Source organism: Lissotriton vulgaris, chromosome 9 (assembly GCF_964263255.1).
Source record: "Lissotriton vulgaris chromosome 9, aLisVul1.2, whole genome shotgun sequence".
NCBI lineage: Eukaryota > Metazoa > Chordata > Amphibia > Caudata > Salamandridae > Lissotriton > Lissotriton vulgaris.
Genome location: NC_141697.1, coordinates 1,160,586,561 through 1,160,612,412, shown reverse-complemented (window position 1 = coordinate 1,160,612,412; position 25,852 = coordinate 1,160,586,561). Strand labels below are relative to the sequence as shown.

At 45.0% G+C, this 25,852-nt stretch overlaps 1 protein-coding gene across 1 annotated transcript in view; it reads right to left on the bottom strand.

Annotated features, from left to right (window-relative positions):
* Window positions 1-6,668: 6,668 nt before the first annotated feature.
* Window positions 6,669-25,852, bottom strand: part of TRNT1 (tRNA nucleotidyl transferase 1) — a 42,671-nt gene continuing 23,487 nt past the window's right edge. The window contains exons 6-8 of the mRNA XM_086939202.1: window positions 12,086-12,279; window positions 10,958-11,208; window positions 6,669-10,038 (exon numbers count right to left, since the gene is read on the bottom strand). Coding sequence (XP_086795328.1) covers window positions 9,784-10,038; window positions 10,958-11,208; window positions 12,086-12,279 — 700 coding nt within the window. The 3' untranslated portion in view covers window positions 6,669-9,783. The remainder of the gene's footprint in view (window positions 10,039-10,957; window positions 11,209-12,085; window positions 12,280-25,852) is intronic.

The window sequence follows — 25,852 nt, the reverse complement described above, 5'->3', positions numbered from 1 at the left end:
CAGGGAAGTTCCTTAGCGAGGGACGGACACCCTGTTAGATTTGCCCTCTGAAGTATACAATTCCTACACCCACATGAAAGAGGCCTTAATGACCAGGTGTGGGTTAACTCCTGAGATGTACCGACAGAGGTTCAGGGTGTGTACTAAGATTCCTGGGGGTACGTATGTGGAGTATGTGACCTTTTTCTGCAGAGCACTGGATGGTTGGGTAAAGGGTAGCAAGGTGAATGATTTTCAGGGGCTTCTCAATTTAATGGCATGGGAGCATTTGTCCAGTAATTGTTTTCCTGAGCTACGCCAGCACCTGATTGATAGCAACCTGTCCAATCCGAGGAAGCTTGCTGAGGAGGGGGACCGCTGGCTCAGCACCAGGGTCCATAAGGGTCCAGTGGGAGACTCCGCCAAAGGTGGACAGGGCCCCCTGCAGAAGAGTGGGGGGGGGGGGGACAAGGGAAAACCGAAAGGGTTCAAAAAAGGCCCCCAAAGTAATCCCCAAGGGAACCAGCAGAAGGGTTCTCAGCCTCCCCCACCCCCGAAGCAGAACGGGGCCCCGACAGGTAAACCTGTTCAAAGAGGACCCATCACCTGTTACAGGTGTGGTGACAAGGGTCACATTGTCACTGATCCTAAGTGTCGCCTATTTGGAAAACCCACACCCACTGGTGCTCCACCCCGGCAACTGGCTAGTGTTAATTTTGGGGAGGGGGTAGCAGTCCAAGGTGGTGGGCATCCCGTTCAGATGACCCTAGTCTCACTCGGAGACAGCGAGATGGTCCCTGAGAACTACTTACCCTCTAAGACTAAAAAATATGGGCAAGTAGTGACCATCAATGGAAAGAATGTTGAGGCTCTTAGAGATACAGGAGCCAGTGTGACTGCAGTCCGGCAGCACCTGGTGCCTCAAGAGCAGGTTGTACCCCATGCCTACTGTAGGGTTGTCAACGCTGACAACTCGGAGAGTGCCTGTCCAATGGCTCAGGTTCCTTTTGAGTGGGGGGGGGGTCTCTGGTACTCTGCAGGTCCCTGTGAGAAACGCCATGCCTGTAGACTGTTTGCTAGGGAACGATTTGGAGAACTCCCCTTGGGAAAAGGTGGAGAAGACAACTCATCTGCGGATGGTGGGTCTACCCGATTGGGCGTGTGTGACCACCCGGTCAATGGCAGCCAGGGGGGGTTCAAGAGGTCCTGGAGCCTGAGGGAGAGGCCCAGGAACCGGCCTTAGAGGAAAGGTGCAGGAGGCACGGGAGACCTGCCCTGAAGATCCCATGGCCCAGGAAGGAGCAGACCTTGAGGGGGATGCCCTGGAGCCTACCGGGGAACAGATCGCCGAACTGGGGGACCTGCCTGAGCTGACCCATTGGCAGCAAGGAGGCCCCTCCAGGGAGGAATTCTGCCGGGAGCAGAAAGAGTGCCCTTCGCTCATTGGTATGCGGCAGCAGGCTGCAGACCAGGCCAATGGTATTCAGTCCGGGATACACTTAGTTTACTGGGAGAACGACCTCCTGTAATCAGAGCCTAAGGTTGCTGAACCGGGGTCAGCCCGTACGCTGGTGGTACCCAAAAGGTTCAGAGCCTTTCTACTGGGGCTGGCTCACGATGTACCCTTAGCAGGACAATTGGGGATGGACAAGAAACTCTGATGCTCACTGTAGATCATGTCAAACTTGCCAGGCAAGTGGGAAGAGAGGGAGGAAGCAGAAGGCTCCGCTCCAGCCCTTCCCCGTAGTCAGTACCCCATTCTAGCGAGTGGAAATTGACATTGTTGGGCCTCTGGACCCCGAGACAGCCATGGGCAACAGGTTCATCCTGGCTTGGTGGACCATGCCACCCGGTACCCTGAAGCCATCCCTCTGAGAACAGTGACGGCCCCCGTGGTGAGACGAGCACTGATGGGAATTTTCTCCCGAGTAGGATTCCCTCTAGAGGTGGTGTCTGACAGGGGCACCAATTTCATTTCGAAGTATATGAAATCCCTTTGGCAAGAGTGTGGTGAAACCTACAAGTTCACCACCCTTACCATCCCCAAGGAAATGGGTTGGTTGAGAGATTCAACCGAACCCTGAAAGGCATGATTATGGGTCTGGAAGAACCTATGAGGCGTAAGTGGGACGTCCTCTTGCCGTCTCTTCGCATACTGCGAGGTACCCCAGAAGTCTCTAGGGTTCAGCCCCTTGGAGCTTCTGTACGGTCACCCCGTGAGAGGACCTCTGAGTCTGGTAAAGGAAGGCTGGGAGCAATCTCCCAGAAAACCTCCCCAGAATGTATACAGTTACATGCTGGCCTTCAGAAACCAGACCAGGCGATTCAGGCAACTTGCTGAGGCAAATCTGGAAGCCAGCCAGGAGGAGATGAAGCGGGGGTACGACCAGAATGCCACTCTGCTGGAGCTTCAGCCTGGACAAAAGGTGTGCGTCTTGGCCCCAGTGGAGCCTTGTGCACTTCAGGATAAGTGGACAGGTCCATTTGAGGTTGTGGAGCGCAAGAGTCCGGTCACCTACTTGGTGGACTTGCAGACTCCGAGGAACCCTTTGAGGGTCCTACATGTTAACCGCCTTAAGCCCCACTTGGAGAGGTCCGAAGTGGGCATGCTCTTGGCAACTGATGTTGGGATGGAGGAGGGGACCGAGCCTCTTCCTGACCTCTTGGTAGCCTCAGAGCGAGATGGGTCAGTGGATGGAGTTAACCGCTCACCCACACGGACGCCTGAACAACAGGATGACTGCCGCCAATTGCTGGGTCAGTTTCCAGATCTGTTCTCCCTGGTTCCTGGTATCACAGAATAAAGGAACACAAACATCGAGTTTGTGGAAAGAGAAAGCACGTTGTAAGTCAAACGGGCGCAGCAAACCATTAACACAACAACAAAACAAGATCACTTAGCAGAAGCGCTCATTCTACATATAACAAGCCTGGGAGTGGGAAATAAAACAAGAATTTACAATGCAATAGGTCTCGCATTAGGAAGTGTGACCTACTTGTATTGTAAATGACAAATTTTTTAAATAAATGTTGGCTTTGAAAATATATAAATTAATAGCATTGTTATTCACAAAGCCAATAGCTTACACTTTCCTAATGCGAGTCCTATTGGTTATGGCACTGCTTGTTGGTAGCAAGCAAGGATAGGAGAGACGCGCGGTGGTGTCCCCGAGAGACGCGCGGTGGTGTCCCCGAGAGACGCGCGGTGGTGTCCCCGAGAGACGCGCGGTGGTGTCCCCGAGAGACGCGCGGTGGTGTCCCCGAATGTTTGTTCCCGAGTGACGCAGTGGTGTCCCCGAGTGACGCAGTGGTGTCCCCGAGTGACGCAGCGGTGTTACTGAGTGATGGAGGGTGGAGTTGAAGTTGGAGGGTGGAGTTGAAGTTGGAGGGTGGAGTTGAAGTTGGAGGGTGGAGTTGGAGGGTGGTGTCCCTGAGTGACGCGGTGGTGTCCCAGAGTGACGCAGTGGTGTCCCAGAGTGACGCAGTGGTGTCCCAGAGTGACGCAGTGGTGTCCCAGAGTGACGCAGTGGTGTCCCAGAGTGACGCAGTGGTGTCCCAGAGTGACGCAGTGGTGTCCCAGAGTGACGCAGTGGTGTCCCAGAGTGACGCAGTGGTGTCCCCGAGTGACGCAGTGGTGTCCCAGAGTGACGCAGTGGTGTCCCCGAGTGACGCAGTGGTGTCCCCGAGTGACGCAGTGGTGTCCCAGAGTGACGCGGTGGTGTCCCAGAGTGACGCGGTGATGTCCCAGAGTGACGCGTTGATGTCCCAGAGTGACGCGGTGATGTCCCAGAGTGACGCGGTGTTGTCCCAGAGTGACGCGGTGTTGTCCCAGAGTGACGCGGTGGTGTCCCAGAGTGACGCGGTGGTGTCCCAGAGTGACGCGGTGGTGTCCCAGAGTGACGCGGTGGTGTCCCAGAGTGACGCGGTGGTGTCCCAGAGTGACGCGGTGGTGTTACTGAGTGATGGAGGGTGTAGTTGGAGTGCGGAGGTGGAGTTGGAGTGTGGAGTTGAAGTTGGAGGGTGGAGTTGAAGTTGGAGGGTGGAGTTGAAGTTGGAGGGTGGAGTTGAAGTTGGAGGGTGGAGTTGAAGTTGGAGGGTGGAGTTGGAGGGTGGAGTTGGAGGGTGGAGTTGGAGGGTGGAGTTGGAGGGTGGAGTTGGAGGGTGGAGTTGGAGAGTGGAGTTGGAGGAAGAGCAAGAAGTGTCAGAAATATCGTGGGTGCCAGAGCGAGAAAGACGTAGAGAGGGGTAGGAGGAGAAAAAAAATAACAAGTGGTGCGCACATAGAAAGTGAAAAAGATTGAGTTAAAAACACCTGGCGACTGCTTATATTTTTCAATATTCAGCATTTAAAGGGAAGTAGGTTAGCGAGAGGGATGTTACGGGGAGAGTGAGGGCGAGCGCGAGAATGAGAACTACAGGGGAGGAATGGAGATAAAGAGAGCAAGGAGTAACAAAGAGCGTGGGTGCGAGAGCGAGAAAGACACGAGGAGAGGAGCTTTTAGTTAGGGGCAAAAGGCCCACTGGTGAGCTTTAGCTAATGCATGGCGAGTGTAGGGCTAAAAGAACAAGATAGCGGGGAATGCATTCCTTTCAAGTCTGATGGGGGGGTGGCGGGGGAGCGGCAGCCTTAGAAGTCTGATGCGGTGGCAGGGGAGCAAATGGTGAGGCACATGCACTGGCCATAACCCGCAATCCAAAGCCCTCTGGCATCAAAGGAAGGGTGGGAGGGAACGAGCATATGGGGTGTGAGCGATAACGAAAGTAAGAGGAGGAGCAGGAAGTGAGGCCGAGCGCGCGCTGGCGAAAGCAGTCCAGATGCCTCACATGCACTGGCCATAAACCGCATTTTTAAAGCTCTTTGGTGGACTTTTCTTTTCCCCTTACTATAATCTCGCCAGCAATGCACAAGTGCATTGTCTCAGGCGAGACCTAAAACCAAGGGAGAGTATAAAGGGAGTGATGCGTGCGCGGAAGCAAAAGTGATCGCGCTCAAGCGCGCGGCGAGAGATGCACTTAACAAACATGAGGAATGCTACATGGCGCCTCTGCTCATAAGCGCGCACCCGCGCACCTGCACTGCAAGCTGTAGTCCGGCGGTAGTATTTTTTGAAACCCTTACTTAAAGTCCCGCCAGAGCAGCGCAAGAGCTGGGTCAGGCAAGACCTAAAAAAGAGGGGAGGGTATTTGCAAGCGAGTTGAATCTAAAACTCCTGTACCTAAAAACTGGTATCGTTTCCTTAGATGAGACAAAAAAGATACATTTGTTTGGTTTACTGAGTAGGCGGATACAACTCATTAACATAAAAAAGAAGCATGTAATTTCACATGTCAGGATAAAGTTGAAAGTTCCACACCAATTACAAATTTTGAAATATCGCTTTGCAAGCACGAGGAAGCGGACAAAGTTAGGCTTCATTCTTTCCATGCAGCAGCTGAAGGTCAAAATAATGATTCGTACAGTAGATAGTTATGTAGTCGTTCTTACAATTGCTAATTTTAAAAACACTGGATGTCAAGAATTATGGTTAGCATTTAGTAAAGGAAAAATGATGTTCCACTACATACTAGCTCACAATATTACAGCAAACTTAGGCGTTTATATTTGTGAATCTCTGCCCTTTTTCCTTGCTGTTACAGGTTGCAACACCACTTTGCCTTCTCATGGGAGAGTGAAGAAAGCAATTTATGACACCTGGATGGCACCATCTTTTGCTACTCCCAAATTTGAATTTCTGTCAGATCAACCAAGCTCTGTTGATTCTGTTCACTTCGGAAATAGTGAGAGATTCGCTGCATTAATGCATGAAATAAACGGTGCTCACCAATCAATCATGTTTGCAAGTGGCAACCGAACAACTGAAAAAATCTACCTACACAAGACGGCTCTGCTTCAACATGTTAAACAATCTGCGTACAAAGGGGGCCATGTTTGTGCTCAGACTTTAGAGCCCCTGAAAGAATTGCCAAATTTAAATGATTGGGGGTGGAAGCAAATTGAGGGTACCACATTGGCAAGGCAGGCAAAGCACTTATTTGTTGGTGTAAAACATTGTGCCGAAATCAATGCAAATGCTCACAGGCGAGCTTTTCATGCACAGACCTTTGGTTTTGCAGTGGAAACGGTTATTAGGATTAAGAAGGTATACACACTTGCATCATCGTATAGAAATATCAGGATTTAATATGGGTTTGTATTATTTAATTATAATGAAAACATTATTAACATGATGTTCATAGTATGTGTTGAAAGGATTCAAATGAAGCTAATTGTAAGTTTACTTTCGCTGCAGTGTGTTTGTATGTTACTTATTCCTGGCATCCTATTGGTGGCCATCTTCGTTTTATATTCTTGATGTCACAATCTAAATCCAAAGTGTGCACACACGGACATGAACTTTTGTGCCAAATTTTATGCATATTGGAAGATTTAAAATTCTTGATATGTCAGCCATCTTGGATTTCATTTAGACTATATGACATCATAGGCAAGATATACTTGGGTCTTGCTCTTATATGATTACAATTACAAAGATGAATGACTGTCAACTTTAAGTTTTTTATCACAAAGTGAACGATTTTTCAGTCTACCAGCTATACTATTAAACAATATGTAGATTGAACTGCTCCGGATGGGGATACTGATGTTTCAAATGGATGTGTGTGTGGAACAAAAGTTCACAAACCGGTTCAATTGAAGATTTTATTTCAGCAATTTTTGAAATTTCAGTGGTTACAAAGAACAAGAATACAATATCTCAATATGAGACAGCGTGTATGGCATGTCAGACAATCACAGCACACGCAACGTATTGTGGTACTGCAATTAGGAAACCATATAATGTGATGGTAGATGAAGGACATAGGATTTTTTTGTTAGTTGTTAATTGCTACCTATACAAATGGGAGTTTAGAACTAAAATAATTTTTTAAAACTCAAGAAAGCAAATTCTTTTTTGGTAGTAATGGATGTGCAGAATTTAATGTCCCTACTCTCGCTAGAAATCTCCACTCTCTGTACCAGGGCCAAATCACTGTTATTCTAGTGTTCTTGCTTTGAACAAAACAAAGTCAATACTGATGTAATACCAGCTACTTTCTATTGACAACCTAGTTTTGCTTGAAATGACTCCTTAAAGTAACCTTAACAGGTAATGTCTATGTGAGGAATGGGTAATTTGCCCAAGAATAGCACAATCCAAAATGGTCTGTAGATTGAAATGGGTGAGGGGTGGGGATTATTCCTGCTACATCACACCAATAATTCAGTGTGCATGTGGGATTTTGATAAGATTTTAAGTACAATACCCATATGCGATCTCCAGTCACATATTGCTAAACATATGAGGTAGATGTATATCTTGTTTCAATGTTGATCTTGATTTATTGATACAGGGTCAGCAGGGCACCCTCACCTTGGCACACCTGTAACATTTTTAGATGCACAATGTGGAGATCACAGATGTATGCCAAGCTCGTTAACCAAATTGTTAGCATTACTGTGTTTTTAAAGATCTTTGACAATACAAACTAACAAATGCAACATATTAAACCAACCTGTGGCTAATCCATCATTTACGGACGCTGCAGGAACAACTGCTAGTATACCGCTTGGATATTCTACTCATTAGAACATCCAAGCAGGATACTCTCAAGTGAGTTAATATTTCTGTGTTCTACTAACCCTGAAGGACAACATCTCATTTGGGGGAGGAAGAAGGGCCAATATCCATTGAAAGAAGTAATTGATGTCCTCATAGTGGGCCATTTTCAAAGATGTGGCAGTTGTGGAATAGTAAATCAAGGCACCTTTGCTTCTTTTGTGGCTGCAGAGCAAGCTTGATTCAAAATCAGATGGAGTATTTCAGGTACAAAATAGTGCAATCCGTGAGATCATAAACCCTATATAACTGCAAAACCAGTAGAGAATGATATTTAGTTTAAGATACATACAGCCACTCCTGGAAGACCCAGAACTTAATCTGAAAGAGGCAAATTTGAGTCAGCAATAGGAAGAGTCATCACTAAATGTAGATTTCTGCGAGAACCAGCGGAAAAAGCAAATGAAAAGGACAACCATTTGCTCATCCAGTACATTTCAAACTATTGTACGTTTCGCACTTCAAAAGGGGCATATGTGAAGCTACAACAAGAGCTTTGTGAACGATTTCTTAGTATTCAGACAGAAAACATCAGCTTTGGTAACAAACGCGATTTCAACACAGAAATGGTAGGGGTGAGCATGCATAAGTATGAAAAGTCATTACAATGTTAACACATTTCTCCAAGGAACTTTTTAATGATATCCCCAAAAAGATATGACTTCAGAAGGAGAGATCGGGGATTGACTATCTTAGGAAAGCTCAGAAGAGGGAATTCACTAGAATAAAAATGTAGTTTCTTTGTATTTAATCCAATGATCACAGTTTTCTGGTGAGAGGACTGTTAAATAGTTTTTTAATATGTTCAAAATGAGGTTGCAAGAGCATAACATTATCTGCTCTCAAGTGGTCTATATGCTGCTAAATCCACAATGTATAAGAATTGGGAAATATCAGAAGCTGAAATAATAGCATATTTGCTTGACAAGACCTACAAATTAAACACAAATTAATAAACAAGATTTGTAATGGGCTTTTCAAAGCTACATTCCTCAATAAGGAAACCGATTATCAGAGGTCTTATAGGCCGAGAACAGATGTATGCATGTACTTGGCTAAATGCTGGAATCTCACACTGCTCAACGAGTCCGCAAATAAATCATAACAAAACAGATTAGTACACAAGGGAAATATGGTACAGAGCCCCAAAGCAAAGAGCAGAAGGTGAGGGTTAAAAACGTTTTACAGTTCTGCAAGAGAGGAGCCCTATGCAAAGCACAGTGAAGCTTGAGAACGGGATTTTCTACTAGGTTGCAGTAGACCACCATTTTGCAGGGACCAACAGGTGATACCAAACAGCCCTGGAACTTCAGGGTGCCTAAACACCCTGGAACCAGAAATAACACTAACTTGTTCCCCAGCTGTAGACAACTGGTTTCAATGGCATCTCAACTATTCGGAGTACATGTCCTACTTCTAGCTCTCAAACTACATGTGATATGCAACAGCTCAGAACATCAGGTATATGCAATTCTTACGCCTCATGAATGGCATGCCCAGGAAGAACAGACCTAGGGTGAAGTGCATGTTCATGCAATAATGAAGCTATGGCATCATGAAGCCATATTTATGGGTTACTTGAACAAAGCTGACGTGAAGAAAGGTCTTCTGCCACATACAGTTAGCCACACCCTGTAACATTTTGAATTCCAAAAACGAGGAAATAAAAACAGCTTTTCTATAGTGCTAAAATTTTTTGCCACGTAACCTGAGCCTCTATGTCTTTTAGAACTCCAATCCTGAAAAACAGACCAATTATACAAGTGCCCATCTGTTCGAGTATTCACTTTTCTTCGACAGGAAGGAGCACCTGCATCAACATCTGCCATTCCATCAAGGACCCCAAACAGCTATAGGCCAATAGTAAGCGCCCATGTACTCCTTTTCAGTGCATCAAATTCTTCCAAAGAGCACAGCTGCTGTTTCCACACTTGAACTAAGTTCTGACAGCCTATTTGAATCTGGATTTACATACTGGCACAGAAGAACTCGGACAATATTCCCTAATTGCAGATGGTTTTCGGGCATTCCATAAAGCTTTGAATATTTAGTTTTCAGACGTTTTCTCTCCCCTCCTTTACAGTCAGTATTAACTTAAAGAGCACAACAGGTTGCAAACGTTTTGAATGTTTTCTCGTGATGCTTTTCAACCAGTATTTTTCTTAACATTACTTAAAAGTTCCTCTTTTTCCATCTGGTATCCACTTTTTTTCCACTGATCTCGCAGCTCTTGTAGAACCGTTCCAATCTCCTTCCCTGAGGAGATGCCCATTCGGCGCAAGTCATGACCGGTGATCGGGAAGCGGGGGATTGACCAATGTTTCATCTCTTTCAGCAGCTCTGGTTGACCTTGGTATTTTAAGAGCTCGCAGACCTTGCTGTGCGCATCAGGTTCCCGGGACTGAATACATGGAGAAAGAAAGAAATGGAGAAAAGATAGCAATGAATGCATATACTTAAGAGACAGGGAAGCCAGTGCAATGAACCCCCTACTCAATCCAAAACCTCCAGCTTATCAGCAATCTAACCTTTATTCCTAAAATAAAGTAACACTGCTTGGCCTGGTCATACCACAACTTTCCCGATCGCAAATTAACTTCTTTAATTCAGTGCTGCCTTGAACATAAGTGAGCTCGGAAACGAGCATCTCTAAGTCCGCTCCACTGGAGGTGAAAACCTGTCACTAGGCTCTGGCCTTCATGTAAACGATGGCCTTGCCGACCAGGGTACCAGTCCTTAACAGGATCGGAGACACTTTAATTCTGGCAGAGTTTTGGAAGCACAAGGGACTCCTAACTCTTGCACATTTTTTTTTTCCAAAACCACCTTTTTTCCGCAAGAAACCCAGTCCAGATTATGGAAAACCCCTAAAGCCTTACTTTCTTGAATTCTGGGTAACTGATGGCGTTACAAGAAAGGTATTCGAAAACTCTGATTAGGTGGAAGTCAAAAAATTTTACCAATCAGTGCTTCGATAGGAGTATCACTATTGCGAGTTTGGCTTCGCATAAAGCCATCTAGTGCATGGGGCTCAACATTGCTAGAACACTTGAAGCCAGTCTGAAGCATGGGAAGGTTTCCACATAAGGAAACTGTGTGAATATGTGTCAATTAGATTGTATTGGCTTGCTCTTACACAAACACCACATGTATTTATTCCAAAAAACCTTGCTGTCTATGGCAAACAACCTAGAACGAGGAAGGGATTTCTGGAAAAGGCTTGTTCACCTTTGTTGGTCAAATTGTTTGGGTCTTCTGTGAACTCAATCACAGCATATATAATTACTATCACTCGAATTTCCCTACAGCTACACACTTACATCAGTGATGAAATCCTGGTATGGCTTGAGAGGCACAGAGTCATCTCTGCCCTTGATGAGATCTTTCCGATACTTCACAAGGAAGAGCCCAAGGTTCTTCTCTTCTTTAGAAATTTTCAGCCTCAAATCAAGTTTAAGAACGTCATCTTGGAGCTTGAGGAGGGAGGCCAGCACAGTCATGGGCTTTGGGTCCAGGGTCGACAAATTCTTGCTGACCTTGTCAAACTCTTCTAAGTTATTCGCAGGCAACCCTATGGGGAGACAAGAAATTATACAAATACTCGCGCTACAAAGAAAGCAGAGAGAAAGACTATACCAAGATAATTATTTACAGATTTAATCCTGTGGTCACAACATTGAGTGTTATTGTTAAGTTACCCACCTGAACGTAAATATAGTCTAATAAATGATCAAATGCGATGTGTACAAATAATAAAGTGAACAAAACCTAATATAAATAAACAGAAAAGTGGATGTGAAAAACAGAGCACTGGTGCAGAAGCGAGAAGAGTAAAAGTAGCCCTCAAATATTGCCTCCTCTGTATATTCTTCGAGACTATCACAAGCTTTCCTGAAGGCTTGAAGTGATGCATAAACTAGCTGTGCACTGCACCACAATTTACACGTTACTGCCTTCAGGCAATGATCGCAAGGAGGGAGACCATACCAATGATAAACACTAAACACAAAGACCAAGACTTTGAATCTATACAGTAGGCAACTGCACAAACATTCATTCAAGAATCCATAAGAGCCCAACTTTAAATGAAACACCTTTGTACAAAGGCTAAATGTTTGACCCACCAATAATGCAGAAATGCTTACCTATGCAAAGACCTGCTCACAAACACCCGACTATGAGGTTTAAGTATAAAGCAACTAAGAATTCAGAGCCCAACAGTAGTATCCACATAACTAAAATATGACCGATCTACAGAACCCACCAGTGTACCAGACATTACCACACCAAAAGAAACTTGGCTATACAAGTAGCCATGTAAAAAGTCTACCAATATCCCTCAAACACTTCTATCCTATTGTATTACATTTCCATACCAGGACTGGGATATTAAAACTGTTATAAATATGAGCTATACTGTAAACACAATATTGGGACTGACAACATACCCATGTATGGAGCGATTCCCAGGTTGTACATCATGTGGATCAAGTGATTTTGATGCCGGCCAACCAAAATCTTTTTTAGTTCCACCCAGATCCGCTCTCCTGATATTGCAGCCAGGCCCTTTGCATTCTTTTGAATTGCTTCCAAAGTCACAGGATCGTGATCACCTGGATGTTCTGCTATCCTACCATAAAACCTGCAATACAAGAAGCGAGTTACAGTACGTGCTGCATGGCTTTCGAAGACCGCTCAGAGTTCTTATAGCGCCAAAGAGGAGAGGGCGCACATACATGCTAAATTCTGCCTCAACTCCAACTATAAAACAATTGTGGATGAGGGGTGTAAAGTAAACAAGCTCATAACCAGTAATGTATTATGCCTTAGAGCAGTGGCTCTTAACCTTTTGATGTACGTGAACCTCAACTGAATCATTACTGGAAGTTAGGGATCAACTTTAAACAATTTCTACAATTTGAACTTCGAAATAATACAGATACAAGCAAGCAAAAATACAAAAAGTATTTAATAATTTGTGCATTCATTTCAAATCCAAAAGAAATGCACACATTGGAACCTTAATTTGCATAGGAATGTTGGAGATTTTCAAAGGTTAGGCCTTGATGTGAAAAATTTCAATTCGTAAAAATTGCACACCGACTTTTTGTGAATGGAAAATATTTTCTTACCCTACCTATGCATTAATAGATTAGTTTACAAAATTCTGAATGGCAGTGGGTCACAATCCAACCTACCTCTTCTTATTTGGTAGACAGGACACAAAATTCTAAATACTACTGGCAGGTGCCATCACAGGAACTGTGACCTGCTGGGGTCAGAAGACCACCATGTTTGATCTTATTTAAATAAACCAACATTTTTTTTTCTCGATTCAACAAGGGGAAGAGGTCCAAAGGGGACATCTTCCCTTTACGGCATGTTGTCTCTACCTCAGAGAATAGTTCTTCAACTATCAGTTTCTCTGCTCCCTCTCTCTTTTACAGTTCCCTCAAGACTCCAATGTAACAGGTGCATAGTCTGAAAATATCTTTCGTACCTCGCCGTCTGAGTCCGAGGTTCCTCCAGCAGTTCAATGGTAATCGCAGGGAACTGTACTCCTAGATATTCATATTGCAATGAGGAGTCATTGTGTTTCATATGTTAAATTTGTGAGAATAAATGCATAACATCATCATTCACAACTCACTGGTCTGATGTTTGAATAACTTAATTGTTGCTTTTGAACTGCACTTATATTCGTTCCTTCTCGTAGCTGACTAATTTTTCATGTCAGCATTGTCTACCTGATTTCCTATCTCGTAATAATAGGCTGCATACAAATAACTATATTTATAAACAGTTTATTGCTAATAAAGCTTCTAGTTCGCCCTAGTGTAGTTCCTCGTTTATCCAGCTAGAGCCGTTAATCTTATGATCAGACTCAAACCAAGTACTCTTGGATTTTAGGTTGAGACATTTAGCTTCCAAGAGTCTTACAAAGGTAGTCTTCTGGGTTTCAAGTTCCTCTCTCATTGCAGCTTTTGCTGCATACAATATCGTAACCCAAGTAATTCCCTCAATTTAGTTTTCAATTAACTACAGTAAGGCTTCACTGATGGTAGCTCTGAAAACTGGGTCACAACATGCAAACCATTCAGATTCCAATATATCTATGTGATATACTCTACATATACTTAGTACAGTCCTATAGTCATCCAGAGGTTGTGGTGACATTTATAAACCATGAAGCCGAATGGAGTGTTTTTTTTTTAATGTCTCCAGAACGCACAGATGGCAATATAGGAGGATCAGGTTACGCTTAGTGATATAGATTTACACATGAAATCCAGTACCCCTTGCAGTAAATTATGAGGATATTGCAAGTCATGACCATATAGTAAAACAAGGCAGTTAGACATGGCACCATTGGCGTGGGTCTCCAGTGCATTTTTTGCCTTTGCCTCCTGTGTTTTTGCTGTGTGCTGGACTCCGTTTTGCTGTTTGCTGGTCTAGATGCTTTGGGCACTTTGCAACTGCTGTTCAATGCAAAGGTGCAAGTGCTCCCTTTGTAAATGTTGTTATGGATTAGTGATTCCATGATTGGCATATTTGATTTACTTGTCAGACCCTACTATAGTGCACTGTGTGTGCCCAGGGCCTGTAAATCAAATACTGCTAGTGGGGTGCAGCACGGATTGTGCCACCCACAGAAGCAGCCTGTAAAATGTAACTCTGGCCTGCCATTACAGTCTGGGACTGCCATATTGACTTGGCAAGTGCACACTTTCCAGTCCCTAAACCTTTCCTTTTTCACATATTAGTCACTCCTAAGGTAGGCCCAAGGTACCCCTGTGGGTAGGGTTCATTGTATGCGAAAGGTAGGACATACCCTGATGTGTGAGGCATGTCCTAATAGTAAAAATACTGCCAATTTTGGCTACCTGTCACCATAGGACAGAATTGTGAGTTTGTTTTGAACATCTTGTAAACATAACTGGCCCTGGGAACAACGTAGAAAAATAAAGTTTAGTATGCCTGAACTCAGAACGATATAAAGCATATTTTAGTGAGGGTGATTTCTACATTGTGTTTGAAATACCACATTTAGAAAGTAGGTATTTTCTTGCTTAACTATCCAGTGTGCCTCTGCTAGGTTTGTGTATTGCATGTCTGGCTTTTGGGTAACCGGGGCTGGAGAGGGGCAGTGGCTCCAGAAGTCTAATGAGTCCGGGCTAGGCTGAATAAACATGGGCTGCATTTTAGAGTAGGGGGAGGAGATTTCCTTTCCACCTGAATGGGGCTGGTCTGCTTCAAAAATGCTGCACCAGTGAGGACAGAACTGGTTTTGGCTGGGTACAGACACTCTGTCTTAAGAGAACAAAGGATTTTTGGGTATAAAAAAAGGGGCAGAGACCCCAGACTTTTAGATCACTTCTGGGAAATCAAGAGGAACCTTTGCGAAGGAGAAGAGCAGGAGAAGCAGAGGAGGAATACTACCCCTGTGCTGTTTTCTGTCTGGGGTTCGCCTGCAGTGGCTACTTGCTGCCAAGGAAAGGAGGAAAGGACTTTGCTGCCTTCTTTGCCCCCCAGCTTGAAGAGAAGATCTCCAAGAGCTTGAACTGAGCTTGCCCCCTGTTCTAGAGGTCTCAGGAACAGCAAAGACCTCACCAGGTCTGTGGGCACAGTCTCTGATCGTCACCACAGAAGAAAAGGGTAACCAACTCAGTCATTGAGTCTGTTGCAGGATTCAGTGTCCTGAGAGTACAGCCGAGAGCAACTGCACGCTCTTCTCAATGCAACCGTGGTCTCAACGACTCAAAATACCGGACAATAAATGAGAAGAGCCCGGTCGGGACAAGGCTTCGACTGGGAACCATGGAGAGCTGTGGTCTGACCGGGCAGGAGTGGCAGGCAACAGGGGGCCGCTGAGGGAGCGGGGCATGAGAGGGAATGGTGTGTGCGGGAAGCAGTACCAGTGATGCCGTGCATGCTTCTTAAATAGCTGGGAAAGTTTAAATGTGCCCGCTGTATGGCGCAACATATATCCAGGAAAGGAAAAGGAAGGGAAGGCGCTTACCGTTCAATGCGGCGTGGATGTAGTGGGCGTATGTCCAACTGACAGGAAGGAGCGACCTTTCCTGGATTCGTGTGGCGCCATACAGCAGGCACATTTAATCTTTCACAGCTATTTCAGGAGCATGTACGGCGTAGCGGGTACAGCTTCCCACACACACCTGTGTGCTCTGTCATGTCCCGCTCCTTGCAGCGGCCCCCTGTCGCCACTCCTGCCCGGTTCTCCATGGTTCCCAGTCAGAGCCTCGTCCCGACCGGGCTCTTCTCATTTATTGTCCGGTATTTTATTGCAGCCGGATCCCTTTTTATTGAGGCCCCAAGGACAATACCCAATGAGGTCCGTTGCTTCAGATTCTTCCCTCCCACCCGCGTACTTCGCTCCCTGGGTTTTTCGTCTGTCTGCCCGGCATTTTTATAGTTAGCTACATGCCAACTTGGGCTCTTCGTAAGGCCTCGGGACGGCTGCCTTTATGGTCCGTTCTCCCCACCCAGGACCTTCGTTCCCGATGTTTTCCTGTACGCCACATTTTTCCGGACTTTAGACGGCATACTGCTGGCACTTTGGCCAGCTTGAGTTTCAACTCTATTCTGCCATGATTCCGGCTCCTAGGGGTGTTTAATTGGGCCCCCACAACTAAGTGTGACCTTATCCCTGCCTAATCTGACATACACGGGCAGCCACTTCATATCCTGCTATGACCGATTGACCATCCATCATGTTTTTAACCTCATGCTGGGCCCGCATCCCCTGACACCATTACACACTAGCTCACTCACTTACTAGCACTCATGATTAGTTGCTCATGGTCTGGCTCATTCGTTCAATATAGTTTTGAACTCTGCTCCATTCCCTTTCTCCTTTCTACCCCCTCCACCCTTATTTATCAGGGCTGATTGGCGTATGTACCTTTGGCACATTGCCAAGGACAGATGCAGCTGATTTCCTAACATTTGTAGGCGAGTTGTACATCCCTCCTTTGTTTCACTTACCATATATTATTGACTGATCGGAGTACATCCATTAATGTATTGTTTGTCAGTCTGAGATGATGTGGTGCAGCCATGAGATTTGTGTTTTTTCTAATCACAATGTAAATGTCGCAAAATGAGGTTTCTTGGTCACACCACAGGTTCCAGCGGAGTACTCACTCAACTACAGGACCACTGGTTCAGTATTACACACCGCTATTTGTTACTTTCACAAGTGTTTCGTTTTTTTTACTCACCTTTTGCAGTAGCTTTTCACTTGACCCTAATGAAGGCCAAGACACTCTTAAAGTCCCCAGACAGATACATGTTGATCATTGTCTAAAGTGACTATCTCTAATGTTGGCAGTTGCATTACTAGTTTTCTTGTTTTAATTCTGGCCTGAGGTAGCTGAATAAAGCTTGCCATAGCTAACCTTGTAGCCAGTTTTAACTCACCATTCCCCTTCAGCACTGCACGACTTCCACTACACCACGCTCACATAGGGTTTTAGAGTAACCCAATCTTCCATAAAATATCCGTGTGCTCCTCCCTCGCAAGGGGGTTGTAGCCTGCGTTGAGACTTGGCTCTCAACGAGAGGAGGTACCCCTATGATTAGGCTGTCTAGAATTCGGTTAAACCCGAATCTGCCCGATTGTACACTACAGGATCAAAATCAGCTGACTCGGTTTAAACCGAGTGTCACTGATTTGCATAGTTGTTGCCCCATTGTTGCACCATTTGGCCACTTTATGGAGCCAAATCCTTAGAATATGAGCTTTAAAGATCCTTTCTTTGTCCTAATGGGCGTGCAGCGACTGCCCTTTATCTAAAAGGCGCATTAAGACAAATCTCGGGGGGGCGAATGGGTGACACGCATTTTGTCTGGCAAGTGATTACGCTCTTAGTGGGAATACAGACAAGTGGTAAACAGAAAGCGCAGCGCATGAACTGACAGGCCCTTCGGAGCTGGGGCAGGTGTAAAGGGGGAGACCCGTGAGCTCGAGCAGGGCAGGGCAGGCGTCAGGCCAAACACAGGACGAGTGGCAAAATGTGACAAGTGGCAGTATGTGTGACACCAAGTGGCAGAATATGCATGGTCTGAGGAGGAAGGGACACGACCGTCCGTGCCACGAGAGCGGGCAGCACAGGAGATACCCGTGAGGGGGTGTCAAGAATGTCCCACGCCAGGAAGCGTGAACCCCAGGAACGACAATGTAAACACTCAGAATGTGGGTTCCACCCCTGGGCGAGGCGGTCACGGTGTCAAGTAACTGTAGCGCAGGGGATCATGTCTGTTAAACAAATCTGGGCGATGTCATGGTTGTCAGGGAAGTCTTGCGGGCGGCGGCAGCAGCGACACTTAAAAGGGCCATGACAGCTGCGCCACACAGTGTTAGCAGCATAGGACCAGGGGCATACCAGGTGCGTCTCTGGCGAGAAGGGTCGGGGGGTTTTATGCCCGAGAAGTGTGGGGTGCGGGCAATAACTGCTGCACCCAGAGGAACAATGGAGTGGGGCACACACGAGCTGCACGCCGAGCCCCCAGCTCCCCTCGGTGCAAGGGTGAGGCGAACTAATGTACACACCATGCAGCCAGAACACAACTCGCTGCGCTGCCTGTGCGGGGGCACATACGACTCAGTGGTGACAGGCGGCCTGATTCCTTAAGCGTGGGCCCCTCACGGGCCCCTTTTGTCCCCCGGAATCAGAGCCTGGTGTGCTGCAGCCCTGCTCCACCCTATGGGGCAATAATAATAATAAAAAATGAATCTCTCTGATAGCGAAGCAGCCAAACAGGCTGCAGGGACGGATGCCGCAGAGGTACATTCTTCGTGAAAGCATTGCCGCTGTGAGCTGGTTGCTCCTCGGAATCCTTTCATTAGCATTTGCATTCCTGATTAAAACACGCAGTTCCTCATTTCTACTCCCAGCATGAGAGGCAAGGTAGGCGGATGAGTGCCGGGGTCCCTTGACCATTCACACTCCGGTTAATCCCTCACCACCCACAGGTGAGGTTGTCATGCAAACTACCTGGCTAAACACAGGCTGGGCTCTCTCGGCCCCTCTCTAAACACTGCACTGTTTGCCCTATTATTCGATAAAACCTCCCAGAGGAGAATGCGCCGCTTTGAGATTTATGGTTTAGATTTACTGATGGTTGTGGTTTTAAAAACACGTAATCCCGCAGTAATTGCTTTTCTGAATGAAGAGGTAGATGGATTTGGACTAAGAAAGCTGCCCTGGGACAGGCAAATCTTTAAATTATTACTTTGCTCCCATTTAAATAATGGCCCGTACCCTCAAAGATGAAGAGTCTTTTCCAGGCAGCTCATCACCGGGTTGACTTCTTGGTTTAGGCCTGTTAATTGATTCGGCACCTGTGGTTTTCTTTCTTCTGCGGTCATTTTACATTGAGGTATCACTGAATGCCGTGTTTTCACTGAATTCAATGAATTCTTTAATTTGAAACACAAAAAAAACACTATCCAGCTATTTCATTCATTCAAAATCGGGAATATTTGAGATTGCCGGAGTCGCCCCAAAAAAGTGAACCAAATGTATCAGAGCGCTTTATATGAGCACCAGTTGCGTTACAACCTCTTCTGACATTGGACACCCCTAGGGTGTAGCGCAACACCAGGCCCCCTGCCTGGCTCATGTGGGGGAAGAGGAGCTGTTGTGGTCTGGCATCCATCTTACTGCAGCCGCACCAGAATACTTCCCAGGTCTTTAAAAGACTAGCACTAGTTGCGCCTCTGTCTGAGCTGAAGTATCTTGTTTAAGAGTACGAGTTTCTTGGTGCACTCGATCTGTCTGTCTACAGCCTTTCGTGGATGTATGGGTCAATTCACTCAGATTGTCCTGTTTGGCTTTGGAAAATAAAATGCACAAAAACACTGGAAGTAAAACAGATGGCCTTACAGAGCCAGGAAGTGCTTAAAATTAAATCAAACATTAAGAAATACATTTAATTAATTTCTACGCTTTGGAAAACTGCTGGATATTCTGTGTAGGCGGGGATTGGAGGATGCTCATGGATCTGGTCACCTCTTGTTAGCAGGAGTGCTGACATGGGTTGCTCTGGGCCGCAGTGATGATTTCTGGCACCCCAGTATGTCAGGGAACCCCTCTAGCAGGCACTGTATGGGGCTCAAGGGCCTGCGGGCCATCCTATGGTAGCTTCTTGGTTTTTCATGGTTAAATGACGGGAGAGCCTCAGCAAGTTCTTCTAACCCAAGGCAGGCCCAGGAGTAACAAATCAGTGCCAGATTTTCTGTACTGTACTGACCATGTTAAGGAGTTCCAGTTATAATTGGTGTGTGAATTTTTGCTACATGGCTATCATGAAAATCTGGCATGTATTATTATTACATTTTTAGGGGGTGTTTTATATAGCGCCAACAAGAGCCGGAGATATCAGCGCGCTTTACATGAGCACCAGTTGCATTGCAACCTCTTCTGACCCTGCATCTTCACTCTGCAGATTGCTGGAAGAATTACCAAGCCCCAACACAACCCCCCCCCCCCCCCCCCCCCCCGCCCCCCGAAATTTTTATTAGCCCACAACCTCCTCGAAATTTGGCTCTAGTTGCGCCTCTGCCCATCTCAAAAGAAATGGTGATTTTTTTTGGTTATAGATGGCACTAACCTGTGCGCGTATAAATTGAAAGGCACAGCTTTTTTTGTAATTAAAGCAGCATTTGGTGTATTTCAGTGTGAACTGCTCCCACGAGGCTTTTAAAACAATTGCTTCATCGTAGCGCACACACAATGATTTCATGACATAAACGCTACCACTAATCACTATGATCTGGGTACTCAGTTGAACTCCATCATCATTGTCTGACAAACAAAAAGCGCAAATCTGAAAAAATCTTGTTAGTGCTGTAGCAATAAAGTAAAATGAAAACAAACAAACAGTAAGTCTCCACCACTTCTGAATTATGTTGTGAGTTAAAGATAATAACGTAAAGCCCGTCTGCATACATTTGTATGCCTAGTGAATGTGGAGACAATACACTTCATCTTCAAAATCCCTTCGGTCAGTTGGCATCACTCACTTTGCGCATTCATTGAAAGTCGAAGATGAATGTTACACCCCATTACTTTCAAACATCACAAGCTACCACTGAGTGACAGAGGCGGGATTTTACTTCACTGAGAAAACTCTACTGAAATCCTGGTATCTTTGGCACAAGCATGAAGCTACTGTCCAGAGAAACATGCAATACGTTCTAGCAGTACCCAAAAACATTAAATTTAAGAACACATTACAAGATACATCCAGAACCAATAAAAAAAAAAAGCATAAAATGGATTCTTATGCTATGCCGCAAATATGTGTTCTTCAATTTCACCAATTGGTTGGCAGCCTGTTTAGTGGCATCATTATTTTCTCAATAGTACGCAACCGTTTTTTTTTTTTGATCTAGTTTGCGCAGAACATGCCTCGCAAAATAAAGACGGCAGAAGATTATGTGCTGTAAAACAAAGATTTCATGGTTGAAGAAGTGCGTGGGCAAAAAAGATATCCCAATAGTAACTGGGAAGACTGCAAGCCGAATTGCTGAACATTTTGTCACCAAGACCCACTTGAAATTGAAAGAACCACCTAATAGTGACGGCCTAGGCCAGATGTCACTTGCTGAGACAATGAAATGCTTCAAAAGAAAACGTGAAGGGGAATTTTCTCTGAACTTTGAAAAGTACAGCTTCATTTTTGGCTGCTTTAATACCTCTGAGTCCATATGCACCCAGTTCAACGCATATGTTGCAGAACCTGGCCAAGAGAATGTCAACCTTGAGGTGCACCAGTACTGACATGGAAAGCTATGTTGGTGGCCAGAGTTGGCAAATTGTGTACTGGCTGTTTTTGGCATTGCCAGTCACAAGGGCCAATATCGAGAGGGCCTTTTCACAAATAAAAGTGTACATGGGAAGGAAAGAGAGAGCGCAAATGACCAAAGAATCACTGAAGAAATATTGTATGGTGTACTATAATAAATTTGACTTGTAAACATGTATTTGGCCCTCATATACACTGTACGTACACTGTCATATACCATGCATCAATGAAGAAAGCCAGCAATAATAAAAGCGAAGCGTTCCATAAACACTGGTAAAACACCCTTTCCATTGTTTTTTATGGCGCGAAAATGAGTAACCACTGAAAAGCAGTTTTTTATAGGTATTGAAATCACTGGAAAACACCGACAAAACACCACCAGAATTTACCAAAATTAGAAACTGAAAACAGGAAAGCCTACCTATGATGAAGCATGACACCTTTCCTGTGTGAGGGGAACCGCCCTTAAAAGGGAACCCCCCTCCCTCCCTCCCCTAGCCTGGTTGTCACATTCCACATGCCCCTCAGACAGATGTTCTGGACCCGTGGGCTCTTTTTGTGATTGGTATTACAAGTGGGGAGTTCACCCACGTTGGACCTTAAACCTCCTCTTAGCCCCCTTTTGTGTGCATCAGCCAGCAAAAGGAACAGAAGAATCAGTTTATAGGCCTGTGATCGGTTTGGACTTCCTGCCTCCGCTCTCTTTGGCCCTGCAAAGGGGATCATCTTTACATAGAAGACAGCTTGGTCAACATGCCTTGTGCTCTAATGTGACTCAACCAGTAGCGTCCCAATCACCAAGTAATGTGGGCAACCATTTTAGACACATACTGGGAGTAGTAACCAGAGGAATGTGTTTCTACCTTCACCCCTGTAGGGCATTCCTTAGGCTCCTTCCACATTCACAGTTTGCATGGAGGTGAATCAACTATTGAGAAGGTCATCATCTTTGAACATTTGAGTCAGGATGAGAGGGCAAAATTTCTATGCTTCTCATGTGCGTGCACACAAAAAAAAACCCCAAAAACACAGACTGAAGGGTAAGCAACTGATCAGACTCTATTGTACCCTGCTTGCAACACCTGTCCCCTTCGATGGAACAAAATGTGGAGATATGATGCCAGGATCACCAAAGTGGATTAGATTTAAAAAAATAGTTGGAGGATCCCTCAGATGATCCATGTGTTATTGCAGATCTGATTGTTTTACTGCAGTGCCCAGAATCATCCAGTATGGTTCTTCATAGGTAATGGAATACTGGTCTGGTTATATTGCCTCTGTGGGACAGATCACACCTTCCAAACAAGGTGCCTGGAATGATGGAGGTCAAACCTTGGAGATGGCTAATAATCATGAAAGGTGAGAACATGAAGTTGTTGGGATGCTCCATTTCCATACAATATTTTGATTGCATCCTAGAGCAGAAACCAAGGCTTTCGCTTGGAATTTGAATGGGCTTTCTTAGAGGTTTGCTGCATCATGTGACAAAATCTCCTGGTGACTAGGTCAATGGCATATCTGATTGAGGAAAGGCAAGTGCCTGAGACAGTAACACTGTGCTGCTATGTTCCTATTTGGACATTTCTGAGGCTACTGAAAGTTTTCTGCAGAGGAGACTCAATAGCCACGTACCCAGGCAGGTGCAGTACATGATTTTTAAGTGAGTTGCTCACGAGTACTCAAGTCTGCTGGAGATGTGGCGCACCTAATGTGGTACACATTTCAACATGGAAAGCTACTTTCACCATGTCCAAACTTCTGCATAACTAACAGTTGATGCAGCTGATAGATAGTTGTTGGGTAGAAACATCTGTGTGCAAGAACTACTGTGTGCCTCACAGCGGAGGACTGTACCCACACACAAGTTCAAGTTATTCTTCCTCACATGACAATGGGTCCACTGCCAATAGATGCTGGAAGCTACCTTTCGGCAGCTTCAACCCATTGCGTCTTTGGCATACACCCTCAGCCAGCACTAACAAGCAGGCATGTGCCTGGCTGAGTGAGAGTTGACATTTTTATAACACCTGAACAGAATTTCCTGAACTCTTATACTTTTTTAAGTCAAAGTGCTTTATTCGAGTTGTTACTCATAAAAGCATATTATACACAAGAATTTTAAAAACAAATTAAATTTACAATCCAGCACATTGACGCAACACTATAAGTTACATATAAAAAAATTCATTCGGTTAAAAGAAGAATTAAAACATTTGATAAAAATACTTTTCAAGATGAGAAACGCTGGAGTCTAAAAGCAGACAGGTTTCCCGATCCAAAATGGCACCTGGAAAGTGTAACGGCTTTGTTGCACGGACACACAGAGCTCAGTGGCCGTGTCATTCAGAACAAAAGTTTGCCTTTGTTGATCCCGCCCTCGCATGGTGAGTGTGGTTTAAATATATTCCACCAAACGCATGAGGCATGAGGATTATGACCAGGGGCACCAGTGGACAAGAATAGCAAGGAACACGAGAGGGTCATTACCAAGGATACCAGGAGGGCCAAAGCCAGGATGGCCTATACCAGAGTATATTGAATTACGAGCAGGGCCAAGAGGCAAGAGAACAGGCCTGTGTGCCAGGGGGCCATACCTTTAGGATCAGGGTGCAGAGTGACAAGTGTAGCAGAAAGACCTGGCAGTAGTAGGCCATAATGTGGATGATCAGGAGGATCAGAGCAGCCAGGCAGGAAGAAGAAGGGGACTGTACATCGTTAGCCAGGAGGATCAGGCCCAAAGGAATCAGACGCAGAAGGAACAAATCAAAGTCAAAAAAAGTGCTTTATTCGAGTTGTTACTCATAAAAGCATATTATACACAAGAATTTAAAAACAAATTAAATTTACAATCCAGCACAATGACGCAACACTATAGATTACATATAAAAATTCATTCAGTTAAAAGAAGAGTTAAAACATTTGATAAAAATACTTTCCAAGATGAGAAACGCTGGAGTCTAAAAGCAATTATACAAATGCAAAAAAACAATTATCAAGACAGAGAATAGTTGATTAACTAGCAGTCTCTATCTTGATACATGGTCCATGATAGATAAAAAGCAGTGATATCAAATTCATGAGGGCTAATTTGTCACACAGAGAATAGTTATTTAACTAGCAGTCTCTGTCTAAATTATCGGGCAGAGAATAGTTATTTAACTAGCAGTCTCTGCCGTAGCATCCATGCCCAACCCAGATATTTTGCTGTAGCTATCAGGATCCAAGAAACTTGAGTCGTACAAATAATTCGCATAGCTACAGAACTACTTGATGTCCCAAGGTTCCTGCACATTGGAGCTAACCATACTCGTCTTAGAATAGCATATGATCCGCATGAAAACAGAAAGTGACCCAGAGACTCATCCCCCAACCCACAAGCTGGGCAGGTGCTATTTCCACCTGAACCCCATTTAGCTGTCAATATTTTTATAGGAAGTGCACCAGCTCTCAGTTGGAATAAGAGCTTCCTATCACCTGGTTTGGAGATGATATCCCAATATGGTTCCAAGACTGGATACATTTTGGCCTCAAGAAAATGCGAAGACATGGACCCAGAGCTTGCAACATTTAAAGTTTTAGTAGCAATCCATTCCCAAAAAATATCTTTTAAGACACGCTTAGAAGGGAAAGATGTCCCAGCAGGGTCCTGCCATAAAGAACTCAGCCCTAGCTCAAACAATATAGATTTCAATGATTTAAGCCAGCTTATCTTGTGAAAGCCATCAGCCTTGATCACATCCACAAAACCCGCGGCATAATGTGAGAGCTCAGGAGTGGTCCAGAGTCTGCGCCAATACAAGATCGGGCGTAATCTGGCCAAGTCCTTGATTTGTTTCCTTCCTAGATCGTATCGGAGAGGCAACAACGGAGTACTTTTAGGTGTACCGGTAAGAGTTCTTAAAAATTTATTTTCAGAGGCTTGTAGAGATGTAAGATTTTCAAAGCCCCACATTTCAGCGCCGTAAAGTGCAGACCCAATAGCCTTTGCTTCATATACCAATAGGGCTGGTTTAACAGGTTTGGTTAGCGATTTCCTGTGTTCAGAATTAATTGTGCCAGCTATTTGTTTGTGTCGCAAAATAGCAATATTTATATGCTGGCTCCACCTGTGGTCATCAGTTATTTGGATACCTAGGTATGTGAATGATTTAACTAACTCTAAAGGCCCACCACTCATCATAATTTTGGACTTAAAGCTACGCTGCGGCTTGAAGCTCATTAGTTTAGTTTTCGTAGTATTCACCTCCAGTTCATGTTCCCCACAAAAGTTCTCAAAAATTGTCAGAGCACGCTGTAGTCCACTAGGGGTTTTTGATAAAATTAGCGTGTCATCCGCAAACATTAATATGGGGATTTTTAGTCCTGCAAGAGAAGGAGCATCA